We start from the raw sequence: 21318 nt of genomic DNA, 5'->3' as shown, positions 1-21318 counted from the left end.
TTTCAAATATCTATTTCCTATTTCAGCTCAAAAAACGACGTGGGCAGAGACAGAAAGTTCCACACAGTTTTCATATCCTGTGAAGAGTTTAGAAGATTCTGTGATAACAAAGTCAGTGCCATCAAAAATCACATCATATATTCAAACGACAGTGACCGCAAAACAAGATATTATTGCACCTAAGCATGAAGAAAACTACGAGCAATATGATTTAAATAAGTATGAGGAGCAACAATACCAAAAGTTTGATCAACAAGAGCAGTCTTACCAAGATAGTCAAAATCAGTATTTAGATCAAACAACAGACAGACGTCCTCAGTATCAATATGATACACAGTATGAAGATGAACAAGACTATCAAAATAGTGAACAGCAGAAATATAACGTTCAGTATGATCAAAACGATTACCAACAGCAGCAGAATGTTCATAGTGAACAGCACGATCAAAAGTATTTTGAAAGCCAACACTTGTATCAGGAGGAGCAAAAATATGAACAACAACAAGACTACTACCAGCAGCAAAAGCAACACGATTATATGACGCAACAACAAGATTATCAGCGGCAACAAGATTATCAGCAGCAACAAGATTATCAGCAGCAACAAGATTATCAGCAGCAACAAGATTATCATCAGCAACAAGATTACCAGCAACAACAACAACAACAACAACAACAAGATATACAGCATCAGGAGCAACAACAGGGGTATTTACGACATCAACAAGAGCAGCAGGAGCAACAAATGTTGCAACAACAACAGGAAGTACAAAAACAGCAGCAGCAGCAACAACAACAACAGAAGCTGCCAGCACAGCAGCTGCAATCTACTGTCTTGACAGGAGCGGCTACTTTAGGATCATTCATGGCAGGAGGTGCAAAAAAACTTGGAAGTTTTTTTGGTGCTGCTGCTGCCGCTGTTGCTCCTTCTGTAAGTCAACAACAACAGCAGCAGCAGCAACAACAACAGCAGCAACTACTTCAACAGCAGCAACTTCAACAACAGCAAATACAGCAACAGCAAATACAGCAACAGCAAATACAGCAACAGCAGCAACAGCAGGAGCAACAACAATTACAACAGCAACAACCTTCTGTTTCCATGTCTATGGCTCCTGGTTCACATATAGATTCAACTTTATCCTCAACTTACGAATCAGCATCCATTGCACCATTTACAAGTGCAACTACAATATCTGCAACAACATCCGTCCCTGTGTCTGATGAATCAGTTCCCATTACTAGTGTGACGACATCTGCCCCATCGTTACCAAGAACGCCTTCGCTACGGAGACAGGATTCTATGCAAAGACCTCCAGTGCGAAGAACACGAACCTTACCTGATGCTCCAGATGATTATACAACAGGAAGTTTTGATGAAAGTGCCTACGAGGATGAGTACAATAAGACTGAACTTGATCAAGTAGATCGCGATAGGACATCTTTAGATAGGTATCATGACGAAGACTACGTTCATGATACAATTCATGAAGATGTCGCAGAAGAAGCAAAAGCTGTAGAAGAAACCAGTCCAAGTATACAAAAGACTGCGTCGCCAACAAAAACGGTTTCACAAGTCAGAAAGCCTTCTGTCGACAGTTATCACAGTCAAGCGCCTTCTATTCTTGACCGCAAAACTTCACAAAGTTCTTTTATATCCCAACATGAAGAAAAACTGACGATACCAACTACTATTGAAGGTAAAAATATTCTTGAGATTTAATATTTTAAATGTTAAACGTTACTGAAATAAGTTTTAATGCAGAATATTAATCTCAATATCGAATCCATAGCAACCAATTCATTAAAATTAGACCGCAGAATAACGTTGTAAAAATAAATTAAAGATTTTAAAGACAATGTTGTAAACTAGTTAATGTATTAGTATGTAGTTATTCACATGTACGATTTTTAAATTTTCTACCACCTTCTATTCTATTCTCCTCTTCATTTTTTCCTGATTCAAAGGTTGCCTGGCAGAGATCGCTATTAAGCGATAAGGCCGGCTTTGGTATTCTATTTCTTTCTTTATGCTTTTGTTTTTATTATATTTTGTATATTTTTATGTTGTGGTATAAAAATAAAGAGTTTAATAACAATAACATTATTACCACTAACATTTTCTAATGTATTATTTATTTCCAGAACCAACCACAGATACATCAAATATGGCATTTCACGAAGAACGCACAACGTATCATGAAGTTCCGGATGAACAGGATAGGTTTGAGAGGCAAGAATCGTTTGACCAAGATAATGAGTATCAGGACGACCAAGATCAAGACGAGACTTTTAGAGATGATGAGAAATTCCAAGACCAGGACAGATTTGATGAGGCCGACGAGCAGTATCCAGAGGATAGTGTTTTTAATGAAGAGCAAAATAGGCACGACCAAGAACAATTGGATTTCCAGCCGGAACAACCAAAGCTTACTCCGAAACAAAGGTGGCATCGAGCATACAACAAGATCGTCATGCAGCTCAACGTGAGTACTTTTTACCTTTTGATGATTGAAACAGATTTCTTTTCATTTATAATTTAATTATTTTCTAATATAATAATTTTCTTATCTGTTTCAATTATTGTTACAATTATTGTTTTTTTTATATTATTTAATTGTTGTCACGCAAATGGAGAATTAATGTGTTTTTGAAAACGTGTACAAAGTATCTATAGGCTATAATATGGAGCAAGGTAAGTTGCATTGTACTATTAATAGGTGATTATGTATTGTTAAAAGGAGACTTTACAGAGTTAAGTTAACGTTTAACTTCAATAAAAAAAATAATAAACTTTACATGACTTAATATTAAATATATTTATAGTTAAATGTATAAATAATAAAATCAAAATTGTTCAAGAAACTTTAATGAAGTCACTCTTCATTGACTCAGACATATTATTCGTATTTGAATTGCTAGCTATCTTAAATCTGTCAAAGGTATACCCGACCATGACAGCCTAAAGAATAGAGTTAACGACTGTCTGCACCTAATCAAATTTCGCAGAATTGATGTTAATCAAATGTAGTCTAGCACTGTTGGTGTCCAATTAGAGGTCCTACATTCATTTTATTAATACGAATTTATACGTTCTTGGGTAAGTTCATTGTCTTTGGTAAACTAATAAAACACAGTTATATTTTGACGACAAATCAAACATTGTTTCGTTTTAAGTTTTATGAAGTTCATTTTTAAAAATCATTAAAACATCATGAAGCATTCTACGAAAATATTGTAAATGGCAAAATAACGGTGCTTTTTTGTTTTAATTAAACTAACTGCATCAACAGAACTATCTTAACTTTTTTACCGGCCAAATTCATTTTAGGTACATTTACTTGGTAGTACAACTGTACCAATGTAAATCAATATTTTGAGTATTTTGAGTAAATCTATAAATCTGTAGAAACCTTTTATGAAACAAATATTATTTAACTTATTTGCGTTTAATCTTAAATAAGAAAGGTTAATATTCACGAAAAAGTTAGTTGTTGCACAAGTTCAATACGTAATATATTTTTTCTTTTTGAAAAAGAACAAGATTATATCACATCTAAGGACAAACCATTGTATTTTAATCCCGCTGCGAAAAAGCCTTAATACGTGGGCCACCGCTGAGAAATGCGAAAAGGCTGTTACTGAACTCATAATGGAACGACCTTGTGTAGCTTGCACATAACTAAAGCTTACGTTAACACAGAGTCTCTTACTGTAAATCTTACGTACCTACGAGTTTTCTTACTTTAAATCATCTGTCTTTTTTGAGGAAAAGGACATTCGGTGAGGATTCTATATGACATTTAAAATCTAAAAGTACTAAGTAAGAAACAAGTTCGAAATTTAACAGCGTCAGTTACAGAGAGCAAATCAATTTATAGTTTGTATAAATGCATTTTAATATGCACATAAAAATTAAGCTACCCTAGGACATTATTTTTCCAGCAAATATGAATATTTGAAGATTCTGATAATATTTCAAGTAACATTAGTGATGATTGGTTGAACACAACTTAGGCCCGATGTTTAAGCGATACATTTACTCTGTGGTGTTCTGCTTAGTTTTTCCGATCGATAAAAATAGTTTCAAGAAATACTCCAATTTTACATTAATGTAACTCTTAATAATGCCTTTGAAACCGAATCTTGGTTGTTTTTTTTCAATAATTTTTCATTTAAGGATTTTGACCTACCGCGACAAGTTTAAAAAATATATATTTTAATTTTATATAGGCTTTGATTACTTCGCACAAACCTTTTGGGCTTCGATCGGTTTGTGGCTTCGTTACCCGCCTATACAAAATCACGGTGGATTCAACTACGAGCAAGATTAGGTTTGTACCTACTTCAAATTCTATATTTCGGGATATATTTTTTCTCAATTGAAAATAGATTTACTTCTAAGTCGTTTCATTAAGAACGTTATAACATTCTTTTGATATAACATTCTTGCCACGTAATTTTAACATATTCCAATAAAAATTGCCAATGGTCAAAATTTATAGAACAAATGGTGTTTTAAAAACCAGCTGCAATTAATTCAGTCTTACATAAATTACATTACATTTGCTAGTCAGTATTTTTTATTTTTACGAGTATTCCACTGGAAGTTTTTTTGTCTAGTAGTTTCAACAGTTTTTTTCTGGGCGTGACCTTGGATAATAAGCTACAGTGGGGTGCCCATATAGATTCACTAGCGGGTAAACTAAGCTCGGCTGCCTACGCAGTCAGAAAAAATAGACAGATTACTGACGTTGAAATAGCTAGGCTAGTTTATTTTGCGTACTTTCATAGTGTTATGTCCTATGGAATCTTGTTATGGGGTAAAGCAGCTGATATCGAAACTATATTTATATTGCAGAAAAGAGCTGTACGGTCAATATATAAACTTAAATCACGCGAATCCCTCCGTGAGAAGTTTAAAGAAATAGGCATATTTACTAGCTTCACAATATATTTATAACAATATAGTATTTGTAAGACAACATATTAGTCTTTATAAACAAAAAGTGGACATAAACAGTCGACTTACAAGAAATGGTCATAAATTAGTGTCATCTGCATATCGTCTGCGTAAGGTACAGGGATCATTTGTGGGATTGAGTATACGCTTTTATAATATGATTCCTAAGGTGATTTTGGACCTGCCAATGCACAAGTTTAAAGAATTTGTTAAAACACATTTATTACAGCGAGGTTACTATGCAATTGATGAATTTTTTAATGACAAGGTTGCTTGGAAGCAGCCGGCTCCGCTTTCAGCTCTCACAAGATAGAAAAATGAATGTTAAAATGCAAAATGTAAATTGATGTTGGAAAAGAGCAACTGCTGAGTTTCTTGCCGGCTTCTTCTCGGTAGAATCTGCCTTCCGAACCGGTGGTAGAATCACTACAAACAGACAGACTTGACGTTTCAAAAGTGCTTATTCCTACTGCTTATTCCTACTGCTTAGGCCTACTTGAAATAAATGAATTTTGAATTTTGAATTTTGAATTTTTGAAGTAGGTTCTTAAGAGAGTCATTAAATATTTTTAAGTCAGATTAAGCAGTTGTTATTTAAGTTTGGCAAACAACCTTTATTTACAATTGAAACTTCTCATAATTTCGCTAACTCTGAAACACTATGAAATTCCTTCCAATATGCTTAAATTTGCTACTCCAATAAAATAGAATAGTAAATTCAAATACAATACGTTATGCTTTCCATAAAACTAAGTTATTTAATTTTATGTGTAAAATAAAATCTTTGAGTCATCGAACATTTTTTACATGTTTCTCCTTAAGACGTCCCGTTGGTTAGTGGTTAAGTAGTGCCTCCCACCGAGTCCCTCGACGCCTTTGAACTCGATCACTTTAGTTCTACTCGGTCACTCTGTCCACGCAAACCAAGACTACGCAATCCCTCAGTCCGCAAACAGACGCTGTACCGTACGCACATCGGTAAAAGTAGAAAGATATTAAAGTTTATTTTGACTCTACATTAAACAATGTCAACGGAAACCGGCGAGGACGTGTTATCGCTATCCTGCGGGTGTCCGTGGCCCTAATGATAGCGACGCACGCGCACCTATCGCCCATTTATATGCAAATTTATTTAACTTCAGGTGAAAACAGAAAAGTTTTAACCGTCAGTACTTTTGTAGTTATTGCCGTGATCTGTTACTGGCACAACTAATTTACTAATGGTCCATGTTATGTTTATGATCGAGTAAAAATGGTGCGAAGTAAAAAGTGCCATGCTGTCAGCGAGGCCGATATACGTCGCGAGCAAACTTTTGAATCCAACCGTTCGAATGCAAGTGGTTCTCGCTTACGAGTCCGTCGAGGCTCAAGTCTCACTGACTTGGATAAACTGCGGTGTAACGGAGGTTCTAGCGGTGGCGGGTCTATCGGTGACTTGATGAACATGTTCAGTGGTAGTGTGAACTCTGTCGGAAGTGATACTTTGGTGGCTCGAACTGTTCCTTTGGAGACTGTTCGTCGTAACTTGCCTTCCATGTCAACACCACCGCCACATCCACCACCGTCACCACTTATACACGTGTCTAGGCCTGTGGGTCCTTTGACTATGGCTCAAAGGACCTTGAGGTTTAGCAGGCTATTGAAGTATCAGCCGTGTTCTTCCGATGTTGTCATATTGCTGGTGAGTGTTATCTAGAAGATACCTATCCTATAGTTTTCAGATGAACTCACTCTATCTTGGTTTTCAAACTATGGGAGACACAATGTAAATATTTTTCAACGAACTTTCGATGGGTTCTTAGAACCTAATTCATTAGTTAAATAAAGACATACAACTACTATATCGGAATTGGAAATGATATAATTCCAATTATTGTAACTAAACATGGTTGTATAAAAATATCTACAATTTGAATTACAGTAGCTTAAAGATACATTATAACTTACGTCCACGTCACGTAAAAAGAACGCTGACAGTCAACCAGCGCGAAAATTCATCATCCGAATTGATGTTGAATACATTAGTAAATTAAAGAATATAATATTTTGTTGTATCGAATATTTAATTGTACGATTTGCTCTAGCATAATATCTGATAATTTAAAATGATACTGGGAGATCGCTTAAGGTCTTCTTCTTTGACGAGAGTGTTGATGAAGCCCTAGTATATTAAGTCAGAAGTTACAAGAAATAAGTCAGGTTTATTGTAATAAATTAGGTTTATATAATGACATTGATTTTAACTAGCAATTTTATGAATCAGGAACTGCGAAATCAGACCATCAGCACTCTTTTTATGTGACGTATCTTACACTTTTATATCGCTGAATATCAATTATCTTAATATTGCTACTAGACATGGTTTTCGGACATTTAAATACAAAAAAAATAAGCTAAACAACATAAAACCCATAAAAGTTATACTCTTATCTATTTCGACACGTAAATAAAGATATAATGATAAAATTGTTGAATCTCCTATTTGATTTGTTAAATAAAAAAAATTGGTTATGTACATTGTTTGTTAGTTTAATAGTGATATTGTTGTAAAGTGTAAACTATTTTATCGTGCAGTTTAGTTCATAGTATTGACAGTGTTTAAGTTACTATCTAACCGTATGGAATTAGTAACTAATAATCGTTATCAACTGACATGCATTGTAATGGAGGATTGGTATATTACAAAACTTGAAAAAGATGATAAAATAATGAACCTACTATTGATATAGAGTAAATCGCACACTGTCACACATATTCAGTATTAAAAATAATGATCCGCTTTTCATGTCTAGACTTGGTTCAGCAAATTTCTTTATTGTTGGTAAAGCTGGTTTTTTTTTGTACTCCTAAAAGTCTCCGTTTATCAACTTTTAGGGTTTCTTTTGTCAAGTAGTGGTCGTTGCAGTTTTTTTTACTATCTCATGAATTCACATTATTTAACTACATTTAGTCGTGACTTCTTTCGTCTATTTTTCAGCAGGTAATAAAATAGATTCTGCAACTCTTGCGTCAGTCTGCGACTACATAACTAGCTAAGTTACAGTTAACTTACAAGGTGTCCTGTTGAAACTTGGCATTGGTTTTAAATTGGTGGCTTGGGTGAATATACTCTATCAGCCCTTCGGTACCAAAGTACATTCAATCTTAGATTTTATCTCCGCCTTGCCATTGCGTCTAATCATTTCGTTTCAAACAGAGCAATAAAACCAGTATTCCAAGAAGTATTTCTATTCCAGCTAATTAGCTACTTTTTCTAAGTCTACAAGCAAGCAATTTGGTTTAGCGGGGCTCATTAATTATTTGTAACGTAAAATTTCTACATTCCACATAATATATGAAATAAAATATATTAATGGGCACATTGTTTTACATTGGTGGAAAAATATTTTCCGTATAAACGTTTTTTAGGACACCCCACCCTCTTAAATTCCAGCATTGCTCTAACAGCAAAAAATACTAATTGGGCCTTGACACACAAAAGCGTTAAAAAAAAATAAGTGTTTATACAAGAACACTTTTTCATTAAAATAAAATGAAACTACAGTAAAAAAACCTTCGCTTTTTATTATTACAATGCTTTTTATGGATTTATGAGGTTGTAAAACTATTAATATGACCGTTATAGTTTTATAAGACGTTTAATTGCGTGTTACGCACCCGAATTTTAATATTAATTTTATATTTATTTTATTATAAATAAATTTTTCCGAAACTATAGATAAGAAATTAAAAATTGTGTGTTTCCTTTAAAGGAACAAAAGTCCACGAAGAGAACACAGAAACAGTAAAAAAACTTGTACCTAAAAATTACACAAAAGTTTGTAACATAAAGTAAATAAAAATGTAACTAATCCAAGGGTGGAATTGGATTTTTATACTAGAGCATTTAATTTGATTGATAATGTATTGCCATGATTGGATAATTGCGATTTGGCCAAACGCGTGGCTAAAGAATAATATAGATAAATGAATTAATAAATATTTACTTTAGCTCTCGCGATTAATACTGTCATAGTAATTGTAATATTTTGCTAATATAACACTATTTACAACTCAATCCTGAATTGCATAAGACCATTTATAACCCATGCTTTGAAAAAGCGCTCGAGAATTATGTCGCGGTTTGTCGCGTGATCCTTTACTTGGTACTCAGTGAAGCTCTCCTGTTAAGTGTTCCGGTACGCTAGTAACATTTCTACTACAGACTACGTAGAACTGCTATTATCTCTCAAAAGTACTTAACGAACAAGTATTTGAGTTAGGTGGATAATAATATTTCTATCTACAAGTTGCTTACTATCCAGCAATTAATAAGGTGTTCGCAGAATTAACTCTGAATAGGTTTATGTAAGAACGGATCAAAGTGGATGTATTTATGAGTTTTGTAAGAGCTTTCGTTTCTATGAATTCTAATGATTATGTTTCGATTTCTAAGAACACTTGCCTACTTATTCATTTCAGTTAACTGTCGTGTTATAAAATGAAGTTGCTATTCATCATATTTTGGTACAAACAATGTAAATAACACGAACCGTTAAAAATTTACTATTATTTTACTATCAAGATTCAAGTTATTTTTTTATTTACCCTTAAGTTTAAAATAAATTTAATGCATTAATTTCTAGTGCATGCTTAATCTTCTTCTAATCTTGCATAATCTTATGCTATGCTTATTTTATACGCTGTAATATTATCGTGCGTACTTCTTCATAAATTTGAGTAGGTACTTCAGTTTTGGCATTTCAATGTTGTGAATGCATCTGTTGAAGTCCCCAATGACTTTCACTGAATGTGTCATCATCCTCGAGATTATGTCTTTGAGGCAGACACTTAGGTCCGACACCTCTTTGAAGCCGTGTATTGCAATCTCCGCCATCACTACCGGGAATGGTGAGGTTTCGTACAAAAACTGAAAATAAAAGAGATCTATATTCAAGATAATCTAGCATTTGAGGGCCCTCCAGAAAGTTATACGAAATCCATGTACCCTTTCATAATATGTAGCGTACAGAACACGCTATTTTCTTATTTTGAATAACTATTCTAACCAGTTGTGATAATATTTATGTAGCAAGTAGGTACGAAATTAATAGGTTATGAATTTAACTGGAGCTCACTTTCAAGTGCTTTAATTTTAGTCCAGTCGATGTTTAGTTGATATAATATGCGAATAGTATTAAGCTGGAAAATCAAGATGATTTTCTAACACAACCACATTTCAGATTTATAGGTCTACTCTCAGTGGGAAAATGATTCGGACATAAGTTTGATTAAAATCGGTTGAGATGGGTCATTCCTACGAAGTTATTAACAGATACACACCACTGTCCTTTCAAGGTCTTGACTTTCGTGAGAGCAGTTGCCGCCCACTTGTTGTTGTTTCTGACACTCAAATAGCTTTGAAGCTGAATATTTCTTGAGGTTCTCTAATGTTTCGAAGTGTACTTGTAATTTCTCTGCAATTGTGGCGAATGAATTTTATTAATACCCGCTTGAAACAACAAAATTTTGCGACCACATTATCGATCAATGTAGTTAACTATATTTAGAAATAAATGCGACCAGACATGCGAAGAATAACTCAATAAATTCTCTAGTTGAAACTTTATAATGCAGTATCTAGTCGCATATTATTGTACAAACATAGGTTTGTTTTCAACACATCCTGCGCGGCCCCCAGTGTAAGCACGTACGACGGTAAACAAGGAAGACTGTGCCAAAATAAAACGAAGTCACATGTAGTATGGAGGTTCACAACATTCACAATATGTCGGTCGTCCGGGGATTAGGTTGACAATCGTATCCGTAGACCGGAGACCGGTCCCTAAAAATATTATGTTTTATAATATGTAGAATCACAGTTTAATGTAACGAAGTAATCTTCTGATATAATACTATTGAGTAAAAATGTAGAGTCAATACCAATTTACTTATCTCTCGTTTTAAACTTGTAAAAAAAAAACTAAAATACTAATATTATTTCTTGCTCTGCCTATCTATAAATAACCCAGAATTCTTGCCAATTTAACTGCAGATCACAAAGTCCTGGACTTAATTCCCGGAGCAAAATTGTTAGGCATAAAGTTTTGTTGGTTAAAAAAATATTAGTACCATTCCGAAGTAAAAATATTAACGTTTTTTACCCCCTTATCTTGAAGAGCAAATAAAACCATCAGCCCAGTTTTTATCTCTAATTGTTAACGGCTGAAGAAGATGGCTTATAATAGTTTTTAGAGTATTATCGTAACCTGGTAATCGTTGAACCCGTTGATATCCTAAAGCAAGGCATAATGTAACATTTTCATCAGCCAGCTGCAAATTCTCGCCCAGTAATTTCACAATGCTCTCCTTGCAGTAAGTGCCATTCCGGGGTTTGCGATCGTGAATTATTACCTGAAACGTTTAGTAAATCAGGAAACGCTTCACTCTCTAAGTTTTTTTGTTGCATCTAATTTTGCTAGATACCGCTGTTTATTTGACGTTTATAGTTATAATTGAGGTAAAACCTGCATTTGTTAGTTCGAGCAAGAAATTACTTATTTGTAACATGAAATTCTGCCACTGGATTTTACATATTTCAGTTCATATTATAAAAAAAATTATTAAGTGCAATTATTTTCCAAAATTAGAAAAATAGATACGTTCCAACAGTTTCTTTCGGTTTTGTTACACTGCTGAGATTAAGTAACTTTAGCTGTTATCTATTACTGCTATTTTATTATGTTTGCAAAGCATTATCTTCAGATTTACTTTAATAAATATGTTACCCAGATACTGTTCATTTATATGTAACTCGTAGTCGCAATGCATTACACTGCATTTGTTACGGTGTAAGAGTGCTTACAGTGTCCCAGTAGTATTTCCGTTGGAGGCGACGACTTGCTCATGTATTCTACTCCTCAGACGGCTAAGAGGAGAACGTGCAATGTTATACATTCTTATTTCAAATTTTTCCCTTTTATTTCAGAAATGGACCTCATTTTTCACATTTGCTATATGACGCGTTCGTGTTATGAATCTAATGTTTTTTGTGATTTTACTTTGTTGGAGAATTTCACACATTAAAAGTCTTTTCAATTAACTTTTTACTTTTTAGAATTGAATTAATAGTGAGTTAGGGTTCTCTTTATGTTTAATGAAGTTTTATCTTGTGGTAAAGTAATAATGTAATTTTCTTTGTAGATATTATGAAATATTTGTTTTTTATTATTGTAGTTAATAATAAATAAATAATAAATAAACACACTATGACAATACACACATCGCTGTATAGCCCCAAAGTAAGCGTAGCTTGTGTTATGGGTTCTAAGATAGCTGATTAATACTTTTATGAATATAATACACATAAATACTTATAATATACAGATATACACCCAGACACTGAGAAACATTCACGTTCATTACACAAACAATTTTCCACTTGTGGGAATCGAATCCACGGCCTTGGACGCGGAAAGCAGGGTCACTGCCCTCTGCGCCAACCGGCTGTCAAAGTGTAGTTACTTTCTCGCTACATAGAACATTGTAACAGCAAAACTGACTGGTGAAAATTCCAAAACAAATAATAAATTTAGGTATTTACTATGCTATTTTTTAAACTGAGGAACATTGTAATGATTACAAATATTTGTGCTATCCAAATGATTCAGTTGATTTTAAGATCAATTGCTGTTCTTCTTCTTCTTTTGATTTATGGGGTTTCGCAGTACTAAAACAGCACACAGTACCCAGTGCCAGCCAGTGTCAAGTGGCATGGGCAGCTGTTATTTTTACTACTGATCACCTATGGTTAAAATTCGACCGATGATAACATAGCAAACCTCAAACCTCAAAACGTGCAACGAAGCGATTGAACTATGGCGCACCTAACACTCCTCCTTCAATACTTGGTCAGAGAAAACCCCTAGCTTTCTCATCAAGTATGAATATCACGTAAGATTACCTGAAAATATAGAGATATCTGTTCGAGATACACCGTCATATAGTTGATAGCTTTGTCTGCTTCATTCTTCATAAGGAGTTTGATCTGTGACACTAGAGTGTCCATGTCCTCACGGGACTTTTGTGTCCGTAGCTGGATATCCGCGATAAGCGTGCGGTAGCCATTTATTAGATTGTCCTGGAAATCCGTTATCTGAAGAGAACATACAATGAGTACTGTTTATAATTGGTTTTTATTGGTAACAAAGATTTTATATTGCAAAGGTCCAGCAAATAGTTGTTTTGTCAAAAGTTGCAAATGAACGATGGAAATATTAGAGGAAAAGTACTCTCTGACCTTATTATGCAAAAATCTAATAGGTAATAAACCCATAAACATTGCTAAGAAAACCGTGTAAAATTATAAACAATTTTGTTCAAAAATCACACATCAAAAATCTATTTGTTTATAACAGAGCTGTTTATTGTTCCTCCTACAACAAAGGGTGATTTTGCGGTGTTGTTAATAAGTCTCTACAATTAATAAAACTCAGTACAATAAATCTTTGGAATCCTGACCCCTAAACTAGGAAATCCCGTATCTTAGGGGCCAGTGCCTTCCCAAACATTGATTCAATCATTGAGATAATATATAGTGCACTTTAACAAAGGAAACTTTCAAAGGTGTGTTGAGTTCTCTAACGGTTAAGTGAGAATACGATAAGATTTTCTAATTTATTAACATGAAACATAAGAACATTACGTTCGCTAGGTTCAAACTCATATGAAATGTAGAGACAATTTCAAATTTGTATCTAGGTCAACAAATCACACGTTACCTGTAACGTATTTTTCCCAGAGCTATGCCCATGTGTAAATGAAAAACCGCGAGTCAATAAAAAATCCGGGTCAAATCCAAAATAAACCAATTTATATTCGCAACAGACAAAATCAATTAACTAGGAATTTTATTTAGTTTCAATACGACGAGCTTAATTAATATTCATAAAATTTGGTTTCCAAACCATTTATAATAGGTAGCTAAATTGAAGTAAAGTTACATACGCGTACAAACCTGTAATGTAAGAGCAATAAATATAGAAACCAGAACAATGCAGGTATTGCGACTCATTTCCGCTTTTTTATCACTTCACATGTCAACTTTTCATATTTGGCATTGTTCTAAAAACTATAAATATCATTTAGCCTTCAATTATAAAATTTGTGAACCATAAAACACTGTAATTATCTATTTCAAATATTTTAGTTCAATTGTAATTAACACTGTTAGTTAATCACTTAGTTTAGTAGTGTCCAATGGCCGTGTACGGAATGACTGCTTGTTTCTTTGTCCGTTCTTGTTTTGCTTTACGTCTCAGTTTGAGCGGCTGATTGTTATGATTAGGGCTTCAGCACAGTGTTATATGTGACGTTTTGTATGTATCGTTAACGATACTTCTTAGGCCTATGTATTCCGAGTACTTGGTTATAATAATTTTAATAAGATTACATTTTTCTATCTATGTTAAATAGAAAAGTCTCTATGTTTTCTTCGTTTTAATGCTATGTTCGGCTTAGTCGCTATATATTCTCGAGACAAACAGCATAAAATATTTTTGCCCCAAAATGCCGGTAAGCGCATCCGCGGAGTTCAAAAAATAAAAATAGCCATTTTAAATTGATATTTATTAATTGTTTCTGACGTTTCACAGGCCGATGTTTTACTTTTTATCACGCGTCTCTACATATTTTGTAGTCTCTTTTTTTTCAATTACTAAAAAAAATAATTTTGCAATATACACTGCAGGAATTGCAAAATAAAAGATACGACGATTTAATTAATAAATTTGGTAGAGTAATCTATCCGGCATCACTAAAAAAATGTTAGATTTATAAAATCAGGTAGATATGGCTGAGGCTTTATGCTTAAAAGTCAAAACTCTTTGTTTATAGTGGCTCAAATTGTTTACATACAATTCACACGTTTGAATAACCATTAACGAATGTTTTCATTCAAATAGTTCCATCTGTTTGATATAGTGTTTGCCTTAGTGTCTATTATGGATATAATAATTATTGCACCACATACGAAAGAAAGGAGTGTTATGTTTTTAGTGAGCATTGACCTATGTTAGTTTTTTATTCCATCATCACTTTTAAATTTTTAAAATTGCATGAATGGGTTATCGTTAGAATCCTTACTAATATCGTAAATGCGAAAATATGTTTGTTTGCTTGTCCTTTAAGCCCTAAATAAGCCACCAATCAACTTGTTCCCGGCATACAGTAAATTGAGAGTACGATAAGTAGCATAGGCTTCTGTTTCTCCGAGAAAAACTAATGGCTCCCTCAGGATTTGTAAAAAACGTGATAAATCGGACAAAGAACGCAAGCCACAGCTAGTTCTCATATAGGTAATTTAGACTGATACTGCCTATAAACTAGTCGAAAGAAAACAACATGGTGGCTGTATAGCATCAAATTAAAACATTCGTACATAAACAGGCAGCGGATTTTTTTTTAATAATGGTTTTGAACCTTGATATTTGGCATTCTAGTGGAAAAATAGTGCTAGATACATGTTTAATCGTAAACACCCAGACGCTGAATAACATTAATGTTCATCACACAAATATCTTCCATTTGTGGGAATCGAACCCACGGTCTTAGACTCAGAAAGTAGGGTCGCTACCTACTAATTCAATTGACCGTAAAAAAATCTATTATTATTAACTATGATTGTGACGATACAGATTCATTATAGTAATCACAATGGGCTCTATGTTCTATTGCTTAGAATCTCTTTTCGCTCCTCTTTTCTCATTTGAGGGACAGATGTAGAGCTGAAACCTACCTCCAATGTGAGTTTGCGTGCATGATTGGGCTCGATAACTAATCGTATTCTCCAAAGCACTAAGACATATGTAAATTTCATCAAACATTAATTGGCTGAAGCCAATGTTTACGTTGTGATTTAGGTTTTACGTTGTAAAACATTTATACAAATCATCTATTGTTTAACAACCTTATCCAAAAATAAAGAAACAACTATAACCTTGTTGATTTTACGTGTAGAATTACTATCGGGATTTCATTTTAAGTCCCTGGTACCAAATTTATTCTCAGCGTTTTTTTTGCTTAATCGTGATTTTTCTATAGTCAAATTTTGAATAATGGATCATGTTGTTTTTTTATAGGAAATAGGCTGTATCCAAATCGTCAAAGCAGTTTCCGAGTTACAAAACATATTTATATTTATTTAAACAAATACAAAATTATATAAAAAAGATATTTAAAATAGTAAGAACTCTTTGCTAGCTTAGTTAGATGTAACGATACAAAAAAGCAAAAAAGAGTACGCTAAATTCAAAGCTTACTATAAATTCATTACATAGGATCAAACTAGCGTGTTACAACTTTTGAATATCCAACAAGAGTTTTCTGTAGTTTGGTACCTACTATTTGAAAGAGCTATGAAATTCACTGTGTAATAAGTTCATGAAAACATAGAGAATTTTTAATGTAAAAAGTGTATTTTGTCCGAAAAAAGCGGGACATTTTTGCATAGTTAATGAACTGCGACGCATTATAATACGAAATGTAATTTGTTATAACAAGTCTAAATAATGAACCTTCTTTCAGTTTCAGTTGAAACAACGCCATCTGTTAGTGACCCACTGAATTGTTAGACTTTAAGGCGTTAGCTTGTTTACGTGAAAATTGTTTCGGGCGATTGAATATAGATGTCTAGCTGAATATTTAAAGTAGGTTTTCTATATCCGTTAAAACCACACGTTGCTTTTAAATATTAAACTAGCGCGAATCTTTACTTATGAATTCATATCACGATGTGTTAAACCGCATATAATATAATCAAACGTTAAAGGTTGAAAGGCGACGTCGTCAATACTCAAAATCTTATCTCATATTTCGCTTGATATAAATGAGACCAAGAGGACAAATGTTTACTTATGCAAAGCGAAACAACAATTTTCAAATGTTTACGTGCCTGCAATATTCAGTTTGCATGTACGTTTAAAATATCATTGCACTTTGGCTTTGATTAAATTAATAATGAAATTTCTAAACCAACATACCATACAATAGCTTACTTAAATTTTACTTAGATAAGTCATGTAAAGTAAAAACTTTGCATACGCTATAGTTTTATTCTTTATTTAGATGGTTATTTTTAGTTACAATTCTTTTTAGTCTATACCATTATGGAATATTCTTAACCTTTTTATTTTCCCCTATTAAGTGTTTAACTTACTACTTTTCTTATATGCAAATAGAATATAGAAAGTATATGTATAGTATGCATTTAATTTTACACTAATAATTGTTTAAACACCTTTATTTTCAAGATTGCTTAGGCGCGGAGGAGCAAGTCCCGGGTTCGATTCCCAGCGGTGACAATATGGGAAATTATAATTTCTGATTTTTTCTTGATCTGGTCTCTTACTTGGACCATGCCTAGTTAACATCCTAACATCGAAGACGTGCTTCCAAGCGATTTTGTATTACGGTACGATGCCGCATAGAAACTGATAAAGGGTATAGGTTTAATGAAATTGCCATAACAGCATCTTAACTCGCTAACATCTTAGACCACATCATCACTTAAGAAAATTAAGCTTAATTTTCTATCCTCCTCGTAAAGCAGGAGCATCTGTATAGTTTAATTTATATATTCTTCAATCTGTACAATGAATATTTGTTACGACTGTGACTATGTAACTAAACGTTTGTGTGGGGTATAAAGATTGAAGAAATTGTTAATTACACCATACATATTCTTCTGCTTTTCGCGAAGCAAATTAAGTTTAATTTTCGTAAAGAATCTTGGACTACCGCAAAATAACGCCTGCTTCTATCCAATATTCATCATGACTTACAACCAGTTGAGATTGCAGTGAAGCGCAACTTGTAGTGGAATAAAATAAACAAATGCTATCGAATACAGCCTATGTACTTCATGTTTTGTAGTAGGTACGACGGTTCGAACAAAACTAACAAGCGTGCATTCTTTATATCGCTGACTATGCAGCAGTGTGTCGGGCAGCTCTTGGCTACTAATTGAACGATAGTAACGTGCGTTGGATGCTATTGTTGAAATTCGCTCGGAATACTCACCTCGTACGGGCACACAGTTGTTCCATGTGAATGCGTCGAATTAAGTTCACTAGTTTGCTTTCAATTTCGTTTGAAATGCAGTCTCATATTGCGACGTTCGATAATATTGGTATTATTTTATGCAATCGACTTCAAAATTGTTGCTGGACTATCTAAACATTTGGCTTATAATGGTACCTATAGCTGGTTATGTTTACAGCGACCAGGATTCCAGCTTAAATTAATATTTTTTTAATCAGTCTTTTTTGTACTTATAATTGAAATTAACGTTAGAGAATTTTGCTGTGATCGACTTATCCATTATTAGTCACGTATCTGCTAAATATGAATAGAGGTGAACCGGAAAATATTGTGACATCTTTCCGTCCAAAACCCCCAGGCGAAAAGAAAGGCGATCAACCACATTTCAAATTTGTCGCCAAACGATACAGCGTTCCGGTGCATTATGACGTGGAAACGGATAAACGGGTTTTAATAACCACTTTTGTCCCGACAGATAAGCCCGCTACTACCTTAGACTGCATCATCACTTACCACCTCGAGCTTGCAGTCAAGCCCTAACTTGTGTTGGAATATAAAAAAGTCAAGAGTATAGACAGATCAGCACTACAACCAGTAGTCCTAATCTGTCTATACTCTTACGTAACTATGTAATGTATCCAAGGTAGAGTAAATATAAAGTCCGTCATTAAAAATGTAATGGAGTATCCGTGTATGATATTTCAGCGGAGACGGTTTTACTTATTAGGGGAAAAGCTCCATATAAATATTAATGAAGACGGATAATCAAAATATTATCCATTTCATTATTATTACGCAGTAGAGAAGCTTGAAAAACAGGAGTAACTTAGTTTATACTATTTTAACAATTGTACTAAAAAAATAATTATAGCGGCTCGCAAATTGGCCTGTGATTTTATTTTATAGAACCTCAATCCTAATGCATAATTATATTATAAAAAGGTAACGTTTGTTATTTTGTGACGTTGTAATGGGCAATCTCGGGATTTACTGAACCGATTTTCAAAATTATTTCACCAATCAATCGATCGTTATTGTGAAGTCTCATATTTTGATATGTATAAAAGTATCTCTCAGTTCATTCCATCACATTGGGACCCCAACTTTCCTCGGTTCTCCGAGCTATGTCCCACTTAAGCTTAGCGATTAGTTGAGTCAGTAACTTTGTCTGTCGGTCATCGAAATAATATGTAATTATTTGATTAGAATAATTATGAAAACTAGTATTATTGGGTAGTTGGGATGCAAACTCTGATACCAAAATTTCTATGCCTGCACAACGCCTTAACGTCTACGAAGTTACGCAACCAGAGCTCTACCGACCGACTCCTCTCCAGCAACTTTTCTTTCAAAACGAGTTGTAACAATCTTGTCCTAAGACATTTTCGAGAAACTTTTCCTTTCATGTTTTGTGGTACCTCTTGCACTCAATACGAAACTTGCTCATCGGTATTGAAAATTCCAATTTGTTTTGTGGCCATTTAACTTTTATGATTGTGCAAGTAGGTTAATCGGGAATTGAGAGACGATTTTACTGTCGGCAGTTTTATCTTTTACGGAGATCTTTAAAATAATTTGTTTCATTGCTTTTGAAAAAGTAATTAATGGGCAATTAAATATAACAATGGAATTCGTTATTTATTTTAATTTGTCTGTAGCTTTATAAGGTTTTACTCTTTAACTACAGATAACAAATGCTATCTTTATTTAATAGTATAGTTTCTCATAAGACTAAGGTCCAGATAAATAGTCTTTGCTTGGCGTCAGTCGAAAGTATTACCCCGAAAAGAACCACTTTAACCATAGCTAAGTACTGTCACTCAAACCGACCTAAATAAACGGGTCTAAAGGCATTGCTTTGCTCAGCATAGGCATAGACATAGTTCAAGCCAAAGTAAAACTTTCACGACATACTAAATTGTTAAGCAACCAAAATAAACAGAAACCAATTTATTTCGTTGTTACTTTTTATACTTACTTGGCTTAAGCTAACGCTTAGCAGCAACTTTTTATCTAGGCCTAATACTTTGTTCTATACTTATAACTTATTTGCAGCTTCAGACTACAAAACAGACAGGTCCTTAAAAGGAAAAAAAAAGCTTCGGAAGCAAACCCTTACTTTAAGGATGTTTTTTAGTTTTATTAAAGCCGCTTTTCCTTCGCAGTTGAGACTTAAAAATGCATATCGAAATTTCTACAGCGGTGGGTAGGAAATTGTGGCGGAATTGGTAAAGCGAAGAGCTTTTGCCTGTGATAGCATATACTGTTTCGAATCCCTTGGATCTACCAATTTAATGTTTATTTGCCAGAATACAACCTGACGATATGTGTATTGAGGATCTCTTTGTAATACTACTATGCGTTTGAACCAATATCTGTGGTACTATGTTCATGAGAATAAAGGAGGACTTAATGTAAAGTTTCAAATTTCAATTTTAGAAAAGATTTTAGCTCCTTAGACAAAATATATTGAAATTATTCAATAATATACAATTATTTTTTTTTACTAATTTATTTTATGTGTATTTTCATGTTTGTGTGCAATAAAGTATTTATTCTTCTTCTTCAAATTTTGATTAAACCATACTCGTAAATCAGTAAAGTATTTTGCTTAAAAGTTATTATCTTTGCAGTGATAGGTTAGCGTTTAACTCTAGAAGTCGTACTAGTACATTTTTATATAATATTTTTATCACCACTTTAGCCTAAATGCATTATATTTCAAGATTTTATTTCATAATATATACGACAAACAAGTTAATCATTTGAAAAACAAATCGAGAAGCCGCAATTCGCGATCGCTAATGTGTGGTAATACTCATTAGCCATTCATGTTTTAATTATTTTAATACATTTCGAATTGATTGCCAGACGGCACACGTGCTAAACGACAATTTATTATTTTAATTTTAGCTTTAATCCGTATGAAATGATAGGATTTACGCTTGATGTTTCCGTATATTGTATAAAGCAAAGCAGGCTCCGTGAATTATTGGCTTATGCATGAGCGATTGGAACTCGTTGTGTGTAATTTTTAATGATTTGCATTTCCATTAAATGTTATAATATTTAAATGCAACATTTACATTAACATTCTACTTATCGTTCAGAAAACGGGACAAAACAGTACGTAGAGTGATTTGAATTATCAAGGTTATTAGGTGATGAATCATTAGATTCTGATATTGTTAATGTGTTGCGCTTTATAAATGAATGAAGTTGACGTCCGCGTTGACGTCTTGATGACGCACAAAATTTTGTGACGCTAAATTCGACTC

The 21318-nt window shown here is 33.6% G+C and overlaps 2 protein-coding genes across 2 annotated transcripts in view; one reads left to right on the top strand and one right to left on the bottom strand.

The window, feature by feature from the left end:
* Positions 1-6659, top strand: part of LOC120632871 — a 137387-nt gene extending 130728 nt beyond the window's left edge. The window contains exons 16-20 of the mRNA XM_039902910.1: positions 27-431; positions 858-931; positions 1085-1700; positions 2146-2490; positions 6211-6659. Coding sequence (XP_039758844.1) covers positions 27-431; positions 858-931; positions 1085-1700; positions 2146-2490; positions 6211-6659 — 1889 coding nt within the window. The remainder of the gene's footprint in view (positions 1-26; positions 432-857; positions 932-1084; positions 1701-2145; positions 2491-6210) is intronic.
* Positions 6660-8952: 2293 nt separating this feature from the next.
* LOC120632511 lies at positions 8953-14201 on the bottom strand. Its single transcript, XM_039902328.1, has 5 exons — positions 13959-14201; positions 12906-13097; positions 11212-11356; positions 10286-10419; positions 8953-9872 (listed from the first exon to the last, which is right to left on the bottom strand). Exons 1-5 carry the CDS (start codon positions 14013-14015, stop codon positions 9654-9656), a joined length of 747 nt encoding a protein of 248 aa, XP_039758262.1. The 5' UTR covers positions 14016-14201; the 3' UTR covers positions 8953-9653.
* Positions 14202-21318: the final 7117 nt, after the last annotated feature.

This window comes from Pararge aegeria, chromosome 20, assembly GCF_905163445.1.
Source record: "Pararge aegeria chromosome 20, ilParAegt1.1, whole genome shotgun sequence".
NCBI lineage: Eukaryota > Metazoa > Arthropoda > Insecta > Lepidoptera > Nymphalidae > Pararge > Pararge aegeria.
This window is presented reverse-complemented; position numbering and strand designations above follow the sequence as displayed.